Source organism: Xiphophorus maculatus, chromosome 3 (assembly GCF_002775205.1).
Source record: "Xiphophorus maculatus strain JP 163 A chromosome 3, X_maculatus-5.0-male, whole genome shotgun sequence".
Lineage (NCBI taxonomy): Eukaryota > Metazoa > Chordata > Actinopteri > Cyprinodontiformes > Poeciliidae > Xiphophorus > Xiphophorus maculatus.
The window spans coordinates 20,115,230-20,138,496 of NC_036445.1; the positions used below are offsets into that span (position 1 = coordinate 20,115,230).

The 23,267-nt window shown below is 38.0% G+C and overlaps 1 protein-coding gene across 2 annotated transcripts in view; it reads left to right on the plus strand.

The window, feature by feature from the left end:
• The first annotated feature begins 3,543 nt into the window (after positions 1 to 3,543).
• The window catches only part of lars2 (leucyl-tRNA synthetase 2, mitochondrial), a 38,180-nt gene continuing 18,456 nt past the window's right edge, over positions 3,544 to 23,267 (plus strand). Inside the window, exons 1-9 of one of the 2 annotated variants that reach the window (XM_023331535.1) lie at positions 3,544 to 3,681; positions 8,799 to 9,040; positions 12,317 to 12,448; positions 16,834 to 16,925; positions 17,003 to 17,063; positions 17,495 to 17,584; positions 17,749 to 17,892; positions 21,562 to 21,669; positions 22,979 to 23,138. In XM_023331535.1, the coding sequence (XP_023187303.1) occupies positions 8,807 to 9,040; positions 12,317 to 12,448; positions 16,834 to 16,925; positions 17,003 to 17,063; positions 17,495 to 17,584; positions 17,749 to 17,892; positions 21,562 to 21,669; positions 22,979 to 23,138 (1,021 nt within the window). In that variant the 5' untranslated portion in view covers positions 3,544 to 3,681; positions 8,799 to 8,806. The remainder of the gene's footprint in view (positions 3,682 to 8,798; positions 9,041 to 12,316; positions 12,449 to 16,833; positions 16,926 to 17,002; positions 17,064 to 17,494; positions 17,585 to 17,748; positions 17,893 to 21,561; positions 21,670 to 22,978; positions 23,139 to 23,267) is intronic. The other variant, XM_023331536.1, reaches the window with a different exon arrangement.

Consider the following 23,267-nt stretch of genomic DNA (forward strand, 5'->3'; position numbering starts at 1 on the left):
GTTAGAGCATCAATTAGAAAAATAGTGACTGACTGAAGTTGGAAGAAATCTTCACGGCATGTAGCGAGTGTCAAAAAATGTGACACAAAAATGTTTTCAACCTGAGGCTAAAAAACTAATGTTCTTACTTTCATAATTATGTTACAATATTTTGGTTGTTTTGAATCTGCCTCTACTTTTTTATATTAGAATTTTGGAAAATAGTTAAGGTTACTTTAAAACTATGTTATTTCCAACAATAAAGTGATCTTTATTTCACAGTGGGATCTTTGATTGAAGATCAAAGATCGTAAATTTATCCCCTGAACTACCACAATCATGTCGTTGTCCTCATGGACCCATTAACTAACATCTAGCAACTGACGGTGGCAGGGGTTGAAGTGCAGAATGTTTCACATTTCATCACGTCACAACACAAGCTTCAGTATTTCATTTGGATTTACTGTGGGATTTATTGCACTCTGAACACACCATCCCCACAGTAAAATATAGGGGTGGGAAAAGGAAGCCTTGGTGGGAAGATGGATTGAGCAGACAGTCCTGGAAGTGTCTCCAAAAACTGGAATGAGCTCATATTCATGTGACAGAACGGTCTAATCAAAGTCAAGCTAAATACAATTGAAAATCTGCGGCAAGACTTGCAAGTTAATGTTCACAGATGCTCTCCATCCAATCTGGCTAAGATTGACTTACTTTGCAAAGAAGAATGTGCAACAGCTTCGGTCTCTAGATGTTCGCAGTCTTTAATGCAAAGCTGATAGGAGACATCAAAAGCCCTGGTAAACAATTTGTCTCTGCACATTTACAAAACTTCACATTTAGATCTATTAAATATAAAAACTCAATTTTCAATTCACAATTCCAACGTCAGGTGGTGTCCTATTTGATTTTTTTCCCACTTGGAAACTGGTCATTCAGACTTCTTATTGCAAGAGTAAGAGTAAAAAAAAAACAATGAAATAGCTTTTAAAACCCTAAAACATTACCAGACACCATGGGTAACAATAACAGCAAGAAGATAAATGTAAAATGTCTGAGCTTATTTTTTGAATGAAACAGCTACATGAATGCAATTTTTGAAAAAAGATGATCCCATATGTTTTCCATTGATGGACTAAGTGCAGAAGTGAGGATCAAATGAAAGTCTGTATCTGATGATTTGGGGTTATATCTGGGGGATTAGCATCTCCTCAGTGTCAGAAACCCATTTCCTTCTCATTTCTGCTCTGTATCCATGTCCTGTTGTGCCTCAGGCGAACACATATTTCTGCGCTGATATACGAGGGCAAGTCGGAGCAAAGCCCCAGGTTTAACTCACTGACGTCAGGCGGAGGAACTTTCCTTCCCACTTGCTCTTCTTCTCTTTTGCAATGAGACAGCTTTAACAGTTTCTGCCTGATCAAAGGTAACACAACCACAGGGGGTTGTTTTTAAAAGCAACACGGTGATGAGAAGTTGGCTCCCTATCAAACATGATGAAGAAGAAACGTCCAAATTTACTTTATGCCGGAAATTTCCAAATAGATATTCTCTCTTGCTCCAAACATCAAATATGAAACAAGTATTATCTAAAATGCCCCTTTTTGTCACATGATGTAAATGAGTAAGCCATGCAACAAATGATGACTGATGAAAATTTATCCAAACTAACTTGGCAGTTTGTGAAAAAAATAATTGCCCCCTAAGCCTAATTGTGACACGTCTGGCAGCAACAACTACCGTCAAGTCTTTGTGAAAAGTGGCAACGAGTCTTTTGCTGGGGAAATTTTGTTGCACTCTGCTGTGCATAATTGTAGGAGGGTTTTTGGTGATGAACTCAGTAGGATTTAAGTCCAGACTTTAACTAGACCACTCAAAAACCTTCAGTTTTTACATATTTGACCTAGGCAGAGGTGGATGTTCTGGTGTGATTTGGATCTGAGCTTGAGTTTAATGAACAGATGGAGAAATATTCTCCTTCAGGGTTTTCAGATAAAGAGCAAAATTCATCACTCTATAAATTATTATCCAGTCCCTAAAGCAGCACAGAATCACATTATCAACATGTTGTTTGATAACAGCAGATATATTTTTCTGAAATGTGGTGTTAGCGTTATTTCAAATATATATTTCAAACTGATAAGTAACTTTATTTTTCATTTGTTCTTGGATCTTTTCTCAGATGAGTTTTTTTTGTTGTTCTGGACTCACTTATGTTTTCCTTTTTACACTAATTTGCTTTTGATGATTTGTTACTGTCAAATGATCAAAAAACATAAGATATTTGTAAGGGGGCTAAAACTTTTCCCACAGCACTCTATAGTGCTGTAGGAAAGCCTGTGCAGATATTATAACACCTTCATAATTACATGTGGATCAACTTGTTTTAGATTACCAGAATAATGAGAAAAACATAGCTTAAACAACTATTGATCTCTGGTGGTTTTAATCATTTTTAATTGATTTCTGTGAGGTTTTGCTGTACTTATAAGAGCTTTGATTATTGCTCTGTTTCTCTTTCTCTATTTTCTCCCCTGATGTTGCCTCTGATTGCTTTCTTCAAGCAAAGAAATAAATCCAAGGAGGAACAAGAGAAGAATTTTAGGATATTTAACTATTACAAAGCATTTTGCCTAAGGAAGTATTTTTGCAGGGTTAATTCTGTCTGAGATAAAACTCTAATTCAACATTAACACGTTGAAACCAAACCAAAAAGACTAATGTTTCCAAGGAAGATGTTGTATTACTTCAAGCTTCTTGATTGGAACCTTTCAAAATACTGAGGTAAAAATTGGAATAATTAAAAAAATCATAAAACACCTGCAGAAATCTTTAAAAAAATAATAACAATAAAAGCCCAAAAGCATCTACTTGGTTACAAAGACTTTTCAGACATTTGAGGTGAGAGGTCTTTGGTGCTTCATTGTAACTTCCTTAACTACAGCTGACTGCACAGTTGAACAGCTGAAGGGGAAACGTTGTTTTAATGAGCCTACAAACCCACAAAAATGACATGCACAAGCCAAGGAAGTAAAATTAGCAGACAGTGAAGAATAAAGAGGAATAAAACAGCAAAAATATCAAATTAAATTGCCATGTGACGTTTCAGTCTGGACATTCCACTTTGGCACCTCTGTCCAAAAACTATTTTGTTTTTCTTCTAATATATGTTTGTAGTCCGCCAAAATCAAACAAACGGTAACTTAAACCTTTTTCTCTTTCACTGAAGACAACAAATTCTTCAGTGATTTTGCAGCAACCAGCAAAATTTCTAGTTGCTGCAAGGCAACAAATTTGCTTTGACTCATTGGAGTGAACAAAACAATCTTATTCATACTATGATAGGACCGCGTTCATATGTTGATACAAGACGTGCATGAGCACTAAAAGTTCAATTACGTTGAGTTCTGGATAAAATAAATAAATTTAGAATACATACAGTGCTTCACATAGGATCATATAACTATGTGAAGTGGCTGGGGCAAAAAAGAACAAGAAGAAGAAAAAGAAACTGTTGTACACTCGTGCTGTGTCAATAAAGATTATTGAATCCAAGATGGCGGCGCCCTTGGAGCAGTCGTGATGCAGAAAACAAGTCATTTATGTAGGTTTTAAATGAGAAATTTATGGCTTTGGACAAGAATTATAGATTATATATTCCTGTGACTAGAACGCGGAAACAAAGGAATCTGAGATAAGACGGTAAGTTATCTAATTCGTATATGTTTTATAAATATTTCACACCGTTTCGGTTTTCTTTCCTTTCACATTTAAACCAGATTATAAAAAGAATGAAAAACCAAACGACATCTCAGTTAAGTGACAAAAATATGGAAACTGGTCGAGTTAGCCCTGTCTAAACTTTCTGGCTTTGTGCAGAAATGTTTGATAATAGTGAATGTGATGACCCTGGAACAGAAAAACGTTCAAAATAAACAATATTTCAGACTGGAAGTAGTTGCGAAGCCAGCAACATGTTCTTTTATGTAAAAAATAAAAATATAAAACGTTTTTATGATTGACAAGCACCTGCGGTACAGAACATAATTAATCCAGGGTAGATGTTGTGAGATTTAAATGGTCTTGTGCCATAGTAGCACTGAGAGTTTGACCTTAATGAAAGCTTATGTTGCAGCATTGTAAATTTTGGGGGATTTGCAGTGTTTTGATTCGTCTGTCAATAAATAAGTCCCATGATAGAGAATGATGATTTTCTATTAGCTCTAGTTTTTCGATCATAGCATCACGCAGACAAACATCATCTGATTGATCTTCCTATTGGCATCAAAAGTCGAGTTTCCTTCCCTTGGCTTTAGTTTTAAATCCTAAACTTCAGACATTAGAATACTGTTATTTGAAACTAAGCCAAAACAGTAGGGACAGAAAGAACATATAAAAGCAGGACTATGTGTAAGAATACACAACAGAGACGAGAGGAAAAACTGTAAAATGTAAATAAATTAAACATTTCAGTATGAATCAAAAGTTTTGCAGTGTTTATTTGCTGGTTCTTCATTATGCCTGAGAAAGAAAAAAAAACATTTTCCTGTTGTTTACTTTGAAAATCTTTCTTTGTAGAGTTTATGTTATAAGATCATTGTAGAAAATTGTCTGGAAATAATCTTATTGGCTACATACAGATTAAGCACTTAAGTAAGATTATTTTCATGGTAGAATCTCATATAAAAAAAGAAGAAATATGTTTCTTGGGAAATATTAAAATGCCTATTTTACTGACATTTTGATTGATTGTATATTTGATTAATTAACCAGAAGAGCAGATTCTTTCCAGTTAGTTTTGTGTCTGTTTGTTACACTGCGATGTTTTGGTAAGCCGTTCTGATGTTTTGAGAAAAGCGAATAATGATTTATTCTATAATAATTACAATATTATGGCATTGGTTTTTCAGGATGCTTAGTAGAGTCTTAAAAGCATTGTGAATTGTCATGCACATTTGGTCTTTAACATGAGTTATTTTACTATGATAATGAAAAAACAGTGGAACTATAGCAACAACAACAACAAAAATCCAGCTGAATATAGTTGCAGGTTTCCGTGAATTTGATAGATATAAAAATAATTTTTATTTATGTCTCCTAAAAGACATAATACACATAAAATCGGTGCTCTTTAAGGGAATGAAACGTACTATTAAGGAACAGATGAATACAAAAAGATGTTAGCAGCTGTCAAGAAGCCATTATGATGATCTGACCCTAACATGTACGGACGATCTGAGTGTTTGCAGAAGTTTTCAGTCCCTCTTCTCTGGAGACTCCCGAATGGATGTGCCCAGTCACCATAGAAACATCATCTCCATCTCTCGCTCCAGCCCACTCACTCAGAGATGTGCCCAGGCTCGAGTGCTCGGCTCTCCCAGCTGCAGTTTGACGCTGCAGTGCTGTTTGCTGTGATGTTGAGCTAATACTCCAGGGAGTTTTAGTGGGAGGAGAAAAAAAAAACATTCCCACCATCAGGTGTTTGGAGGGTACTTTTTAATGCTCATCTGGTTGAAGAAAACTGAGTTTTAACCTCAGGAGAGTTGTCCTCCCTTCAGGCTGGTCAGATTCCATTTATATAGCATCTGAGTGAAAGCAACATCTGGCCTGTTAACAATCTAAAAAATAATGATACTGAAAGGAGATCTAACTCCTTTCAGTAATTTCAGGGATTTGTTGACTCGTAGCTCTCTTTGGTTGTAGTCATATATTCCCATAACAGAACAGAATCACCTGCTCCTCCCAAGCTTCAGATAATCAGTCGTAATTCTTGTCTATGTATCTCATTTACATCTTTATCTCAGCTTGTTGTCAGGGAGTGTTGATTGTCTGCAGCTCTAAAGGTCTTGCCGTCTGAGATCCAGGCGTCTCTGCTATGAGATTATATCCTCCACAGGTCAGGTTAGCAGCACTAGTGAAGTTCAGCGGAGGAGGAAGGTACGGATATTGTTGTGGGTTGCCTTAGAAACCATGTTTTTGTTCATATCTGACCAATATGGTTGTGGAAGAAATCAAGTTCATATCAAACAGGTTTATGAACTTGTAGTTGGCATTAGGACCTTTTTAAATGATATCATTTAAAAACCTAGTCTAGGTTAAAATCTAAAATCTAGGTTTTAGCCAGGCCCAGCTAATTTCTTTGGAAAAAAATTATTTCTTTTTTTAGACAAAATGTCAACCAAAGTGCTGTATATCGACAGCAATAACATGAAAAGCCCACTAAATTCACTGAAAGTTACACAACACTGGGAGAATTATGCACACATTTAGTGTAAAACAAAAAAAAGACATACAAAACACCAAAGTTAATTTAAAACCTTAAAAGACGTAAAAACGCTGCCTCAAGAATTGGAAAATAAAAAATTTGTGAGTTTCAGTAAGAGAAAAGGCTTCTGGCTTGTGACCTTGCTTTTTGGTCTGTATTCTCCAAAGAGTAAATACTGCATGTTGTTGTTGCTTGTAGAGCACAACCATCCACAAAGCTGTGGAAAAAAAACATTTTCCACCTTTTTCCAGCCTAATGTTGAAAAGGTGCATTGTGAGTTTTAGGTGATCTTTTGTAACCTTTTTTCCCAAACTGTGGCTTTAGCAGAAAGATGCAGATGTCAGGTATCCCATAAAAGGATGTCTGAATTTCATTTTAGATTAGGCAGCAAGAAAACCGAAAGCTGAAATCAAAACAATAGCTGCCTCGACAAAATATTAGTTCAAAGGTGTAACTAAGTAATTGCAACATTTAAGTTAAAATATTTTTTTTCTTCCAATTTTATTTCTTTGGTTTTAATTGAGTTTTATAAACGTGACATTTTAAACTAATTTGTCTTTGATTCCCATTTAATTTTTTCCCCCACATCCTAAAGTTCTGCATTTTAACTGGATTGTTTATGATAATTTGGATTTCAGACAAGGGCTGCTTTCATTTGACTTAAATGGAAAACTGTCATTCAGTCCTCTGATCAGTCTTATGAAGAACAGCCTGTCCAGGGCGCTGCAGTGATGCAGAGCCATAATCACATCACAGCAAATAAACCTCTCATTTCACAAAAAAAAAAAAAAGAAGAAAACCCACGCTGTTGTGTGACTGACATGGTGTGAAAACCGCCAACTGTTACGCAACAACAGCAGCGCTGGAAAAAAAACAATCCTGAGGAGAAATGAGGAGGAGAGCTGTCAGTCTTCTCAAAGCCAGAGCAAACCCATCATCTGCTCCTCAAGCCTGTAGATTTAAATAATATGAAAGTAAATCTGATTTGAGATGAAGGGATTTTTGACTTCCATGCCAGTCAGTTATGTTTGTGTTTTTTGGCATTTGTTGCCTTCTTTACTTCTAAAATTCTACTTTTTCCTCCTAAATACTATAAATGACTACGGATGCAAAGATCAGGTTTTTACTTTTCTTTCCAGTAGCTATAACACATAAAGAGTTATTTGTGTAAACCCTGCTTTAGTCTAACTATTAAATGCACAAGAATTTGCCAGTAAAAGAGAGAAAAGGGCTGCGGGCGTTTTCACAGAGCCAGTATTTGTGAATTTCACAGAACAAGATGGACTTACAAGGTTAGTCTTGTTTATGCATCAAAGCAAAATTCCTGGGCTTTAATAAACTCAAAATAAAGAGCATCAAAGAACATGCTTGCCATGTCATTTACATGATGTAAAAAAAGTTTTTATTTTTCATGTATTTAATAAATAGAAAAAACTCCCCAGTTTTTTAATATTTCTTTCTCTTTTTTTTGGCTCACCGACTGGAAAAGAGCCAATCAGGGGAAAAGTGTGAGAGTGAAGAGTGCTTCATTATGAGTGACAACTGACATGGAAACTGCAAGCTAATATGAAATATTTCCAGCTTAACACCACAGACATGAGCAGTTGTGAAAAGACCTGTGTTTATTTTGCTTTCAGTAAATAAAGGGACATGGTTCGTCTACTTCCTTCTCTCCTTCCTTCCATCCTTCCTTCTTTACTTGCTTACTTCCATAACCATGTACAAAGTGCAGGGACTTAATCAATGCGAACTTATGACCCGACCTTACTGGGAATGCCTGAATTTTTTTCAAACCTTCCTTCCCTCTTTAGCAACATTGCTTGAATTATCAATCAGTCATAAAAAACTGTTTTTTAATGTTGATTTTTTCTTTTTTTATAATTACCATCCATCCATTTTCTAACAGCCTTGTCCCTAATGGGGTCAGGAGGGGGGCCGGTGCCAATCGCCAGCTAACGTTCCGGGCGAGAGGCGGGGTTCACCCTGGACAGGTCGCCAGTCTGTCACAGGGCAACACAGAGACAGACAGGACAAACAACCACGCACACACACACCTAGGGAGAATTTAGAGAGACCAATTAACCTGACAGTCATGTTTCTGGACTGTGGGAGGAAGCTGGAGTACCTGGAGAGAACCCACACATGCACATGGAAAACATGCAAACTCCATGAAAGCAGAAAGACCCCGGGCCGGGAATAGAATCCAGAACCTTCTTACTGCAAGGCAACAGTGCTACCAACTGCGCCACTTTGCAGCCATTCAATAATTACCATAAAGCTCTTAAAGTAGCATCATTGTAAACCTGCAAATCAGAACTATGCTGCCTTCTTGTTTTTTTCTAACAAACTGTAAATTTTGTTTATCTATTAGTTTCTATTAGGTTGTTTCTATTATTAGAATCTATTAGTTTTGTGCCTGTCCTGAATATCACGCCTGCACACAAGTAGTTGACTCGACACTCTTCAGAAGTATCAGGTTTTTTACAGGCAGCACTCACAACATGTCTGCCAGCTGACCTCTTGTTCTCTCTTTTCTTTCCTCATTTTTCTGAAGGCAGGATCATGCAGGCGTCCTTGAGGAGGCTGACTCCTGTTCCTCTGTGTGCAGTCCAGCCTTGTCGAAGCAGGGCTGCTCTGTGGAGCTCGGCACTCCGCTTCCTGTCCCCCAGCATCCGCACCCTGTTCAGTGAGACGGGCGTTTGGGAAAAGGACTATCGAACCGAGACCAGGCGCAAAGTAGAAGAATGGTGGCGCTCGCGGATTATGGATCAGTGGCGGAAGGATGCGCTGAACGCAGTAAGTGTGTAAATATGTTTTATTTATCCTGATGAAAACCGGACACAATTTCACAATTTGTCACATTACAACCACAAACTTTGTTGTTGTTTTATTTGATTGAAGTAAATGAAAAATTGTCCATTTCACATTTTTAAAAGTAAAAATCTAAAAATTCTGGTTTGGATTTGCATTTTACCCACTTGACTCAAGTTTTTAAATGTGTGAATACAATTGCCTAAGGAATTTGGTCATATCAGCATAAATCCAACTGCTCCGTGAAGGCCTTCAAGCACTAAACAGAGTTGTAGGGAAGATGTTTATGGTTACTGTGGAGGAGCTGCAGAGATTCACAGCTCTACTGATAGCTGTTAGTCGTACACTTCACAGTTTGCAGAAAAAGGTAGTTTTTTCTGCAAAGTTGTTCTTCCTTGTTTTTCCAAACCTCATGAACAATGAACACATTTCCAAAACTTAAAATTAGGTCTTTAAAACATATTTTTGTCATCAACTAAGAAAATATCTGAATCAAAATATGTTTCATTTGCACTGTGAAACATGTATACAATGTCTCCTGTTGTGAGACAAAGCATCAATTGTTTGGGGAAAGTGACAAGAACAAGAAATTTCTTTCCCTTCATAATTCTGGCAGAAGAATGAAATGTTGGGTATATCCTGGCTGGGAGCCTTGTGAACAGGTTTTTGTCATCTTGTTGCTAAATTAGAACAAAATAACATTTGCTTTCCTGAACAAATTGTACAGATAAACTATTATGTCTGTTCATGTAAACCTTCATTCTTAGACATTATTTTAACAATAATCAGTGGAATAATTCCCTCTGAATCAAGTGACCAGCAGCCCTGACCCTATTGTTTAGTACTAATCAAAATTAATTATCATTGTCAATTTGGTAAGCTTTAGTTTGCATTGAAACAACACATTTTTAAAAATAATTTATAGTTAAATCAGTTTCAGGTTCTATTGCACTAAAAGTCTCCATTTGAACTGTGGACAGAAATCTTTCTTGTAAAATGGCACTGACTTTATTTTTGCAGTCTTTTTCTGTTATGAGACAATGTGCTTTGGGTCTATTTCTGCTAAAGTACCCACAGATCCTGAGAACTGTGTTTTGACAGTCTGCTCCACAGCTAATTTTGCAAGAGAGCAAATGCAGAATACACTGAAAGTACTCATTTTTATATGCCATAGAAAAAGTTGATTTGATTTTTAAAAATCTCTTAAAGTATTTGTTAAGTCCTGTTACACCTTTTCTTTTTCTGAACACTGTTCAATACATTTCAGTTCTATGTTAAATAGAATTTTAATATAGAGGCTTTCAAATGAATACAAATAAATCTGTTTACCCACATCATTTTTGCTTGTTTAATGGCATCACATTTTTAAAATAGATATTCATAGGATGTGTTTGTTATTTTCTTCTCCTTGAGCCTCTCCACTTTCACACCTGTTTGTACAGTGGACACAACCCTGTTGAATGTCAGACTTTTATCTGAAATTTAAACCACAATAAATAATTTTTACATCTCCAGTGATATGGATACCATGTTCAATTCAGCTGGGAAACAGACAAGGTGTAGAGAGGGAAATATTAAAAAAATGTTGCATTAATCTGGTGACATACATCTTCACACCGCTGACCTATTAATTTTTTAAAGTACCTTTCAGTCTCAATTCATAATTTAGTGTCCTTCAGCTCAAACTGTCTTTGATTATAGTACTTCTGTTCCACCTGATGTATGTAATACTGCAGGAATTTCTGGTTCTTACTCCTTCATATATATTTTCAGTAAATAAAATAACATCAGACTTATATAGTTATTTTCAGGACCCTCAAAGAGACATTTTACATGAACTCGGTCATTCCCATTCATGCACACAGTCACAGAGTATTCTTCAAAGTAGTTGATATAATAAGCAATAAAAAAATGCATTGCTCATCAAAATATTCACTTGTCTGTTAGTAATTGTACTTTTCAGCTCCACAGTGAGCTCTAGCTTACAACTAAATTAATAAAAGAAACTTCAGATGTAGAACATAAAATTTTTGGAACTGCATCTGATATGCAGTCCTAATTCTAAGCTCTTTTCTAAGGAAATGGGAAATATAAGATCTGATACGCTAACCTCCCGCTGCCCTCCACCAAAATAGTATAAATTCTCAAATTGAATCAAATGATGCTTGAACAAAGTGTTAGTTAAAGAATATATACAGCTATACAGTACAGACCAAAAGTTTGGACACACTTTCTCATTGAATTCAATGAGAAAGTGTGTCCAAACTTTTGGTCTGTACTGTATTTATCTTCTTTATTTTCAATATTTTTCCTGGAACATATTTGGAGTTTTTTTATATTAATGTCATGTTAAAAGTCTAAATAGTTTTTAGATTGGAAAAACTTTTAGCAGGTATGTGTACACTTTTTAAAACCACTGTAAATACACAGATGGTTGCCTCTAAAATGACCTACTTCTTACCGACTATAAAAAAAAGGACTGTCACAAACCAAGCTGGTAGCGATCGATAGAGCTTTTTTTTAATGCTGCTGACATTTTGGTCTGCAGTTGAGAAGAAAAGCACAGATACACTTGACGTTATTAAACATGACATGTGGCTTGTGCATGCTGCCTCACTGGCTTTCTGGGCCATTCAATAGACTCGCTCCACAGTTAATGGAAATTGTTTCACCTCATTTTTTTCTGGTAAATGAAACATCTGATGTGAAAAAGATTTATTTTTTGACCAGATGTAACTATGGCGAGATCTTCTAGCTGTTTCCACATTTATGTATTTTATTTAAATTTTTTCCTAATCTCTCACAGGCGTTTGGGTCCCGGTAGCTCGTCACAGGCTGATTATATATCCTAACGCTCTGAGCGTGTGGCTGTCTAGGCAAAGCTGACAGTGATTAAGTGCATTTATGACAGGGCGCTGGCTCTAATTAATTTATTGAAAAATTCATGAGTCAGGTTTCCTGCAATCACGTATAGCTGGGTGGAAGTGGTCCTCGCTGTGCTGCCATAGAAACCGTGTTGTGATTGTAAACCATACATTATCTGCCACCGTTTAGACACTATAATCAGCCGCTGTGCGAGTCTCATACAGTAATACAGTCAGCGGCCCTCGCTCTGAATATGATGAGTTATTACTGGCATCCTCACCTCAGCCTCTTAATGCAGTCTCCTCCACATACAGATCCTTCAAAGTCAGGCTGATGAGGAAAGACCAGCTTTAAAGTCGACTGCTATTTGTTTTTTTGTTTTTGTTTTTCCCACAGCATTCCGTCAGGAAGAAGTTTTATGTCCTCTCTATGTTTCCGTACCCTTCGGGGCGCCTTCACATGGGGCATGTGCGAGTGTACACCATCAGTGACACCATTGGTCACTTCCAGAAAATGAGAGGCCATCAGGTATGTCTGCTTTTGTCTACTTGCATTCACTATTATTAACCCGGTCATCACTGAAACATGCAAAGCACTCCAAGCAGCCGCAACTGAATTCCAGCCAGAGATATCTCATGTTGTTGGGGCACAAATATTCTGCCTGTGACACAGAGAGAGCTGAGAGCCAATGTTGATATGTCTCCTTGGTAAAGCTCAGATCTAAGCAACTGGAAATGAAAAAAGAAATCTGTTTATTTAGTCACTGATTAAACTCTTTCATGAGAAAAGCAGCTTAATTGCAGATTCTGGAGATTTTTTCATCATTGATGTCACAAGGTTTATGGTTATTTTCAGATTCAAATTATTCTCAAATAGATCTTAGATGAGGTTTTTGCAGTTGAAACCAGATATTTAGATACACTTTATTTAAAGACACAGACTGTTTTTTCTTGTCTGACATTCAGTTGCACTAAGTGTTTGCTGTCTCAGGTTAGTTAGAATAACAGAAAAAATATTTTTAAGATTCTTATGCTTTTGCATTTTTTTCAATTGTTGTTTGAGTTTTTTAGTGCTACACAGTAGGGGAGCGAACTTTGATGCAGTATGTGTGTGCAGCTTGTATTGACTTTTCTCTAAAAACGGCAGATAACGGGTTGATTCCTGTGTTGTTGTGATTCTACTAAAATTCTATGAAATGAACTCTTCATTCAGGCAAAACACAAAACAAATTAAAGGATGAAAAGCAACCTCTTCAAATTAATGTCTTGAGTTTGACTCATTAGAAATGAAGAGAAATTCATCTGCTGCTCTTTGGCCGGTCGGTGAAGCCAGGGCAGCTCTGACGGCATCTCACTGAAAAAAACAATGAGGGCAAGTGGGTGACTAAGTGAGAAACAGTTAACAGCTCCAAGATTTTCTTTAATTTGCTGCTTTAATTTGTTCTTGCAATATAAAAGTTGCATTTAGTTTTGCACAGTCGTGACATAAATTGCAGAGTTGAAAGTATGCATATTCCCATATCCTGGATGTAAATGTTTATTATGTAATCCTTCAGTTGTTGCATTTTAGTCAAACCTAAATGTTTCACACAATTTAATGGCAGCTAATCATTACCAGGAGAGGCACCTAAACAAATTTCAAATCATATTTGCATTTATCAAAATTCAAAATCGATCCATACCTTATTATTAAATCAAGACCTATCAATGGTCAGGTTGTGGGTTTGATTCCAGCTCCTTTATGTTAAATGTTGATGTGCTCTGGACCAAGGTTATTCAGCCACAGGTCTATTCAACATGCAGTAGTGATATGACTGTGATAGGAGTTCATCCTACAACTAGTGGGCTGCCGGTTCGAACCCTACTCTGAATACAGTTTAAATTTTATATTTGAAGCTATCATATTGTGTCTTCATGCCTGAAAGTATTTATCTACAGAACATAGGCAATTTGACTATTTTTTTTTGTTTAGCTGGGTTTGAATATTTCTGTAATACAGTTTTACCATTTACAGCTGTTGTTATCAGATCCATAAAGAGGAAAACTCAGCTGTTTTCCTGTTTGTCTACAGCCGTGGGGTGTTAAAACTGAAAGGCAATTTTACTTTTGTGTATTCGGGGTTTCCTTTTGGTTTTCAGTAGGTGTGTAAATTAAGGCAGATCCATACTCTTGAGCTAAAGCCCACTGGTGTCTTAATGACCAGACTAGTTAAGATCAAAGTGCTTCAGTCCACAGCTCTCTTTGCTCTCTGTTTGATTCCACTTACTGGCTGCTGTTGATGGAGCTGTGGCCAGCGACTGCAAGGTCAGGTTGGTGGCTGTTTTGCAGGAACACACTTCTGCTTCGATCATTGCTCATCTAAACAACCATTGGTCCTTGCTTTTAGCCAGACAACAAACTGCTATGTGAAAAGCTTTGCTCCTTTGAGATTTTACATCAAATGTGCATTTATCCGTCACCTGCTGAGAGAGTCTCCTTTTTCTCTGTGGGATTTCCCTGAAGAAAACTTGGTTTCACTTGATTGCTGGCTGCTCATTGCACAGCACTGCTTTTTCCCTGAGCATCTGTCTAAAAGCAAACACCGTTATGGTGAATGCTCAAAACTCCCCAATGTGTTAATTGAGAAATATACACTCACCTGTTGATATTCTGCTGGGTTTTTGAGGTGATGTCTACCAGTTTTTGATGTTTCGAATATGTTTTGAACTCCTATTATAATGTGATAATAACTGATGATCCAATTTACAACATCTTTTATTTAGCCACTGTTTGTACAAGTAAATGTAATGTAAGAATGCGTTTTCTGGAGATGCACCGATCAGAATTTTGTGGCCAGTTTTTGTTCCCTGGATTTTGAAATGATTTAACCTGCTGAAACCGCAGACATCAATGCATCATGGCGCGCTGTGTAGTTGCTGCGATATAATAAAACAGACGTATCGCTTGATGTAAAATTACATTTGTCCACTGAAACAAGTGGACACAATAAGAATTTGTGTAGAAACGTTAGCATCTGGACACCAGAGTGTGAAGTTGCATTTCAAAGCTAACACAGATGGAATTGAGCTGTGTGGGTGAGCGCTTTTATTTAGTACTGTCCCTCTGCAGTCATAAAACGAGTCTGCCAGCTCTCCTGGAACAGTGTTGTCCAGAAGGCTGCGAGATTACAGTATGTTTCCTGTCCTGGTTGGATCTGTGTCATCCAAAATTACAGTAGATCTTATTGTGATCAAAATTAAGGTCAGGATAGGCTTTACTCTTTAAGTGTAATATGATCCATAAAGAAAAAAAACAAAATTGACAGCCTTTTCAAAAGAAACCTTCATAAATAGAGCCTCACTTTAGCTATTTATGCTAACTAAGCAGACCTGCATTGTATCACCATAATGATGCTCTCATCATTTTAGTATGTGTTTTTTTTATTATCATAGACTATCCTTGGCATGTGCTCTGCTCGTATTTCCCCGGAGCTTAGTGAGCCGACAGCCTCTCAGCCTTATACCATCCACCACTCGGCTTTACAAATGAGGGCCCAGCAGTTACCAAGGATACCAATTCATCTGAAACATCAGACCCGTTAGAGTCCCCGCAATGATCCTCTCCAGCCTTCGACTCATTGTCACTCTCCTTCTCCTCCACTTTACTCGCTCCTTCCAGTCCTGCGCTTTCATCTCGTTTTTCTCTCAGTGAGCAGAAAATAGAGCCGAAGGGCTTGAGAAATGAGTGAAAGAGACTTCCTAAGTGTGTGTGTCAAAGAGCGAGACAAAAGCACGGATGTGTAGACGGAGCACTTCTGGACAGGAAAAACATAAATACAGAGGGCAGGGGGGTTTGGGTAAGCAAAAGACAACATTTTTGTAAGTGATGTCTTCAGTCGAACTGGAATAACATGAAAAAAATCATAGATAAAAGATAAATTACTACGGAAGGACAAGAATATAAAATAAGGTCGTAAAATGCGACCAATAATTTTGCTTTAAAAAATATATGAAATGTCCATCAATCTGTTATTCCAAACAGCTGTGCCTTCTACTATTTGGGCTTGGTGTGTCTTGCTAAGACTCCAGAAGAGCTAATCGCTGGTGTAGACTTTGAAAAAGTGATTTCTGCTGAGCCTATCCATATGACGGCCACTGGCAGTGTGTGAAAACATGTCATTGTCTACAGCAGAAACTATTGTACTTAAACTGAACTCCATTGTTAGTGACTCAGATTGCCGTAGGATCATTAACAACTTTAATAATCTTGTTTTCATGGAGTTCAGTAATGTTGTGATTTTTTTTTTTTTGTTGGATAAAGTGCAAAGGACTAAATACACATCCCTGAAGAACACTGTCGTTCAATTTGATGAAGCCTGAAGATTTCCTGCCAGCTTCAATTGAGTCTTCTTTTTCTCTTTGGAGGTCTGAAAACCTCTTATGTAATCAGCTGCTTTGGCTATGATTGTGTGTAAGTATTATTGAACGCTAAAAGAGAACAAACAGGGTTCCAGGCGTTCTTTTTCTTCAGGTGAAAAATGATTGTGTTCAGTGTGTGTTTGAGATGAGGTGTGGAGAGGTTGGAGCCATAAGCAAACTGTGGGGTTTCCAGAGAAGATGGCAGACTGGCTTTGAATGTGTCCTATTGTTGCTTAGAGCATGTTTTATCACAAAGGTCAGCCTCACAGGCTTTAGTCACTGAGACAGTTTTCTAAAGATTTTCTATCTATGGGGAGATTTTGCGAAGTTTAACCTAAGTGTAATAAAAGGAAAAATTTGGGGAAAAATATTTGATACATAAAATACAGGTATAAAATCTTGTAACATTACCCAGATTGATATTAATTTCTGTTGGTTTATGTGGACTGACTTATGATTGATTCTTTAACTAATTATTTACCCAACAGTGACAATTAATACACAGTTGAATTCCCAGGTGCTAAATCCGATGGGTTGGGACGCTTTTGGGCTTCCTGCCGAGAACGCAGCCATAGAGCGAGGTCTCGATCCCGAAGAGTGGACAAAAAGGTTTGTACATTTAAAACAAAGTGTGTAAATGTCTGTTTTTCATGTGTAACTTCTTCCTCTGCTGCTTTTCTGTTCAGTAACATCGAGTCCATGAGGGAGCAGCTGGATAGCCTTGGGCTCTGCTTCAACTGGGACAGAGTAAGTAGGAGATAGGAGAGGATCGGCCAAGATGTTACAAAAGACCGAGTCGTGTTTGGTCTTTCCATGTTCATGTTCCATTTATACACATAAAGAAGAGGGAACTTGAAAAAGTGTTCAAGTACTTTTTCACATTACAGCCACAAACCTTTATACATTTGTATTACATATTTATGCAACTTTGGAGATGCTGCTGAGATCCACAGCTCAAAATTGAGTAAGCAAAAATGAAACGTAGTGCAAAAGGAACAAGACAACTGAGTAGAAATCCATTCAGTAGCATAGGAAGCTGATGGAATAGGCAGGACTTTTAAGACCCAAAGAAATCCAGAAATGTCGCTGCTGCTTCTGTGATTAGAGGAAAAAGGAAAGTGACTCTCTGCTCACTTCCACTTTGCACTGCACTCCTGATTTTTGGCTTTCATCAACAGGAAATCACCACTTGTCTCCCAGACTACTACAAGTGGACACAGTATCTGTTCATCAAGCTCTTTGAAGCTGGACTGGCATATCAAAAAGAGGTAGGAATGTTTTCTTCATAGAGAAGACCAGTGGAGTTGTCTCTTTTTTTGACCTGAAAACAGAAGCCTTTCTATTGTTGAGGCAGAAATCAGGCGTCCTCATTTCATTTTAACCGTGTGGGTTGTGATCTGACTGTGTGTGCTTGTTTTTGTCCCATATTCAGGCCGTGGTGAACTGGGACCCCGTTGATCAAACAGTGCTGGCAGATGAGCAGGTGGATGAAAGTGGTCGATCCTGGAGGTCTGGCGCTCTGGTGGAGCAGAAGCTACTGACACAGTGGTTCATCAAGACTACAAACTATGCTAAGGTTCGACTGTTTCATGTGCGAGAGCCATATTTGTAAGGTGTGTGTTTGTGTGTAAAAACGAGCTGCGGAGCCCTCTGATAACAATCATGGCTGACACTTCAGTAGCAGCAGCTGTTGCCCTGCCTCCCTGCTTCTGTAATCAGACCCCTGGAGACCATCATCTTTAGCCTGGCCTCTCTGTTCAAAGGGGTAAATACAGGAACAGACCTGGGGTTGGTCTGGCTGGCTGATGAAACCTAACCTTCCTGCACAGGGGTGAGCAGGCCTGCTAAGGGAGCGAAAACTCCCTCTGGACCGAAACAGGCACAGGGAACACTGGTTAATGTGTTTTACACATTAACCAGTGTTAATGTTGCTGCATGCATTTACTCACAGAGTAAATGCATGCAGCACATGCATTTACTCTGTGAGGCATTATGTGCAGCAGAAGCCACATTAACTGAAATGAGTGGGAGTCAACATTTGACCCTACAATATTTGGTGCATTTGCAAGAATAAAAAAAAAAAAGTTAAATATTTAGTATTTCACTCATAAATAAAGAGAAATAGAGTGGAAATTTTTTATAACTCCAGAGGTATTTTTAAATCTGATGCGCCACAAAAACCGATGATGCATTAAAGTCCATGTTGTGGCTAATTATTCACAAAAACTGTCCTCTACCCACCTAAGAACTGTAATAGGGTAAATAAATCATGTTTTGCATATTTTTCATAAATAATAAAGGTCATATCAACTTATCAAACTGGCATGTAAAAAGGTAAAAGCATCAAATTGGTTGAATGATTGATGAAGTTATTTAAGACGTAATTCATTATGCAAAAAGAGACATATTTTCTCCCTAATAGCTTCAATGGGTTGAAAGTTAAGGTTTAAACATTCCCCTGCATTGTAATGGGCCAATCAGTTTTGATTGCTTTACCTCAGTTCACAAAAATCTACAAAAGAATCACCTGAAATCAACATCAATCAAAAGTGACTTCCTCTACAACCTTGATTTCTTTTTTCTTTTTTAAAGATGATTGGAAAATTCTTAGAAAATTGTGTTGTAGTGACAATTGTGTTGTACAAGAAGCAAAACTCAAAGGTTCCCCAAAAATATATCCCAATCTACAAGAAAGATTCACATTGAGTCTTTATACGCTTTGTGGCTTCATAACATATTTCACTTATTTAGACTGCAATGTTGCTGTAGTTTAAATTACAAAATAAATATTTAGCCTTATAGGAGACGAGAACTTATTAAGAATGACTCCACTTTTCCACATTTTGCCCACAAACTTAAACGTCATCCACTACTTAGTCTATTACATTAAACCTTAGTAAAATACAATGAACTTTGTGGTTGTAACATGACAAAGTGTGAAGCAGTTCAAGGGTCTACAGGTGTTTTATTTTATTTTTTCATTTCACTGTAGCCATTAGTAAATCAATTTTACTCATTTTGGATTTATTGCCTGCCAACTTTTTCATTTCAGATTAATCTAAAGACATTTTGTCCACCATCAGTTTTTATCCGATTGGCGTAGTCGAAGTTGGCCACCGTGTCAGAAGAGCGAGTGGAGGTGGAAGCAGCCTACTGTGACAATGTGTTCCTGCATTTCTAATTTTCTCTGACGAGCAGAGAAGTGGGAAGGAAGGAACAGGGAGGTGTTAAGGGAAAGAAGTGAGAAAGACAGATGGAGATGAAAGGAAGGAGCATGTCGAGCAGCAGCGTGCCAAATGAAAAGTGATGTAATTGGACTGCGAGTTTCCTGCGTGTCGTCGGCTCGGCCCCGCACGTGTTCGGGTCCGTTAGACAACATTAACCTGAGACAATGTTCAGTCAGTTTAGCCATCAAGTTGCGCCACGTTGTACAATGGATCTGTTAATAATGAAAAAATAATGTGCAGCGTGCAGGATGCTAAATTATCAGGTGGCTGCAGGAGAGTTTTTCAATTTCATGCATAATCACACTTTGTAGGCAGAGAAATTCTGGACAGAGAGAGTGATTCTCCATTTTATAGTTCTCTGACAGTATTCGTTAAAGGCACGCTTGTTCAAGTTTCTGAAAACGCTTAATCATTTCAGTAAATTGCCCAGAAGCAACTTGAGTTTTGTGCTACAATGTATTGTATTCTTCTGTAAATTACTTTTCTCTCTCTGAGATATAGAGTAATACTTAGTTTTTGCCATACCATGTTTTTTTTCTCTCACAGTTTTCTTAGTTTCCATAGTAACGCCTGTCCTTGTTGTACATGTTACAGTTATTTGTGCTTCTGTGGCAAATCAGTACTTTTGAGTCGAGGAAAGTAAAAACAGTTGTTCCCTCTAACTGGAAATCCACCTTTGCTTGTCCGTCATGCCTCCTGGAGTTTATTTTTCATTGCTGGTAACTTTATTTAATGACTCCCAGAGTTTCACTGATGTCTCACTGATTCAGGTTTATTATATTTATAGTGCCTTACAAAAGCATTGTCCTTCAACTTTTCAAAGCAGTATTTTTAATGCTTCGTCCACAAACGCCAATGTATTTCATTACTTGACGTGTCTAATAGAGCTCTACTGCAAATCTAACAAGACATGACCACCCACATAACCTGACAGTGGAAACTCTTGAGGAGCCGCAGAGATGCACAACTCAGGTTGGACAATCCATCAACCATTTCCATGGTTGGTGGATTGGTTGGTGATGGCAGCATCAGGCCGTGGGGATACTTCTGTTCTTGAGTTGATAGAAAAATAAATGGATTAGCCTGTTAGGACAGATGGGTCAGATGTTCACCTTCCAGCGGAGCAATAACGCTAAATGGAGCTACAATGAAATGATTTGAATCACAGTGTATTACAGTATATTGATGCATTGGAATGGCTCAGGCAGAGTCCGGATCTAAATCCAAAGTAGCAATAGCAGCAAAACCTGAAAATATGTTTTCACAGATTCCTCCCATATAACTGATTTTCTGATTTTGCCAGCAGAAATGGGCAGGTATTTCAGTCTGCAGACGTACACACTTGTCGCATCCGATAATGCGTGCAGCTTTAAATGCATGCTCGTGGTCTGAATGTCAGTGCATGCCGCACTTTTCAGGTTACTTGTAATCTGAGAAGACATAGCATGTCTCTGTTTTCCCAATCTGGAGCAAACATCGCCGTTCGATTCTGCACTCGTGCCCACTGAGGACCCCAGCCAGTGTTTATGTTTGTATCAATAACTCTGTGATGAGGCAGCACACACCGAGAAGCTCCAGGAGCGGGACTGTAGGTAATGGATTGTGACAGACTGAAAGGAAAATAGAGAATTATAACATCTCTCTCCACTGACCAGCTGCGGCTTTTTGGCCCAAGCCTCGTTCATATGCATAGCTCCATTTAATCATGCAGAGTAACTGTTGGTATGTGTGGGGGAAAGTGGGCAGTGTGCTCGATCCCAAAGAGTTTGTTCATTTCCAGGAAAGTAGACGCAGTGGAAATCAGAATTTTTAAAAATCCCCTTCTGTCCAGCTCTGGTGACATGACAGGTTTGTGCCGATTCGTCCAATTAATTTTTCAATGCTTTGAAAGAGGCAACACTAAACTGTAATCACGTACTTCTGAGAATATCGGCTTGCCACAGCGCAGTGGAAAATTTGCTGCTTTCACAGTTGTCCAAAGTTGAAAGCATGTTTGTCTTCTGTTGTTTTCTTTTCAGCCTCTCCTGGATGCTCTGGAAGACCTTCCTGAGTGGTACGGGGTTAAAGCCATGCAGGCAAACTGGATTGGAGAGTGCACTGGATGCTACTTTGATTTTAAACTCAAGGTGAAACTCATAATTCTCACCATCTTTTAGCTTATGTTTCCACACGCTAAAAGAGGTTTTGCCATCACTTCCTTCATCTCTCCATCTATTTTCTGTGTCTTTTTCCCCAAAGTGATTGATCATCTTAAGCTTTGTCTTTGACTTCTCTGTTCACTCATGTATGTGACTGAAAATGCATCAAAAAGGCTCCAGAATAATGGCTTTATTATGTGCTTTCAACAGCTACACACATTTATGAGTGGCAATTTTCCCAAACAGATAATGTCACAAATTATGTTGGATTTGTGAAAGCCATATTTGCCGTTCTTCGTAAAGAAGTGATTTCAAGCTGAGTGGAAACAATAAACCCACTGAGAGGCCTCTGATTGTCAAAGCATGTTACTCAAAAATGTGTTACTTAAGCCTGTCTCTTTACTCTAGGAGAAATTAAGAAAATTGACAATTTGTGTTTTTCTATCTGTGTGTGTAAGAAGGATTTCTGAGGTAGGATGAATAATTAACGCTGCATTATTAAACTGACTGGATGACTGATTTTAAATCATCCTACACAAAAACTCCATAGTGCATCCGTTTTCTAGGGAGCCAATCATATTTATTAGTACTTATTGAACATGATATTTTCTGATAATCAATTAGTGTTATTTTTTGATAACATTAACAAGATTATGCTACATACAATCTCAGTGTGTGCAATATTAATGACTCCAAAGTCTTGTTGGAATGCTGTAATTGTTGGTTAATACACTCCAGGCGTCATGAGTTCCTTCATTTTGTGCCAATGCAATATCCGTCCTGCTGAATTGCGGTAGATACTTCCCACCTGATACGGATTACAGTAATAAAGATTACAGAGTGGGTTGAAGACACACATGAGAATAACAGCAGTGAGGAAAATCTGAGTTTGTTACAATATTGTTGCACCAATCTTCATCAGTGATGTTGCAATTACATTTTTTTTTTCTTTCACAAAGCCCTATTAGAAAAATGTTTATCTTTCGTAGTGCACTGTGTTCTCAGTCTCATTACCACTGCCCACCTCTTCTATAAGGGTGGGCAGTGGTAAATGTGTAAAATGTTTTTCATTAAGAGGTTGAGTAAAGAACAAAATCTCAACTTCCTTTAGTCAACCAGTTTATGCACAGTTTGGGGGCCTGTGCTTCTCCTTAGCTCTTCAAAGCTGCATTAGACCGGGAGTCCATTTGACGTCGATCTCATGAACTAACTGAAGTTATAAAAGCAGCAGGGGGTGAAAGGTTGCCAAATGTTACTTTGCAGATCTTATTTACTCCTATTTATTCTTACTTTGCAGGTCAACGGTAAGGAGACAGGCGAGACCCTGTCAGCTTACTGCTCTGCCCCAGAGATGGTGTATGGAGCAGCTTACCTGGCCATCTTGCCCTCCCACAGGCTGCTGCATGGCAGCAGCTCAGTCCGCTCGCTCCTACAGCAAGCATTTCAGCCAGGGCGAGGTTAGTCCGACCCCAAACATTCATTAGATGGTGTCGTGGGGGACACCCTTTAAGTTTTTTTTTGTCACTATTTGCACGTTGAGGCACTTCACTGCAGAACATGAGACAACTCTTGGAAATGTTCAAGTC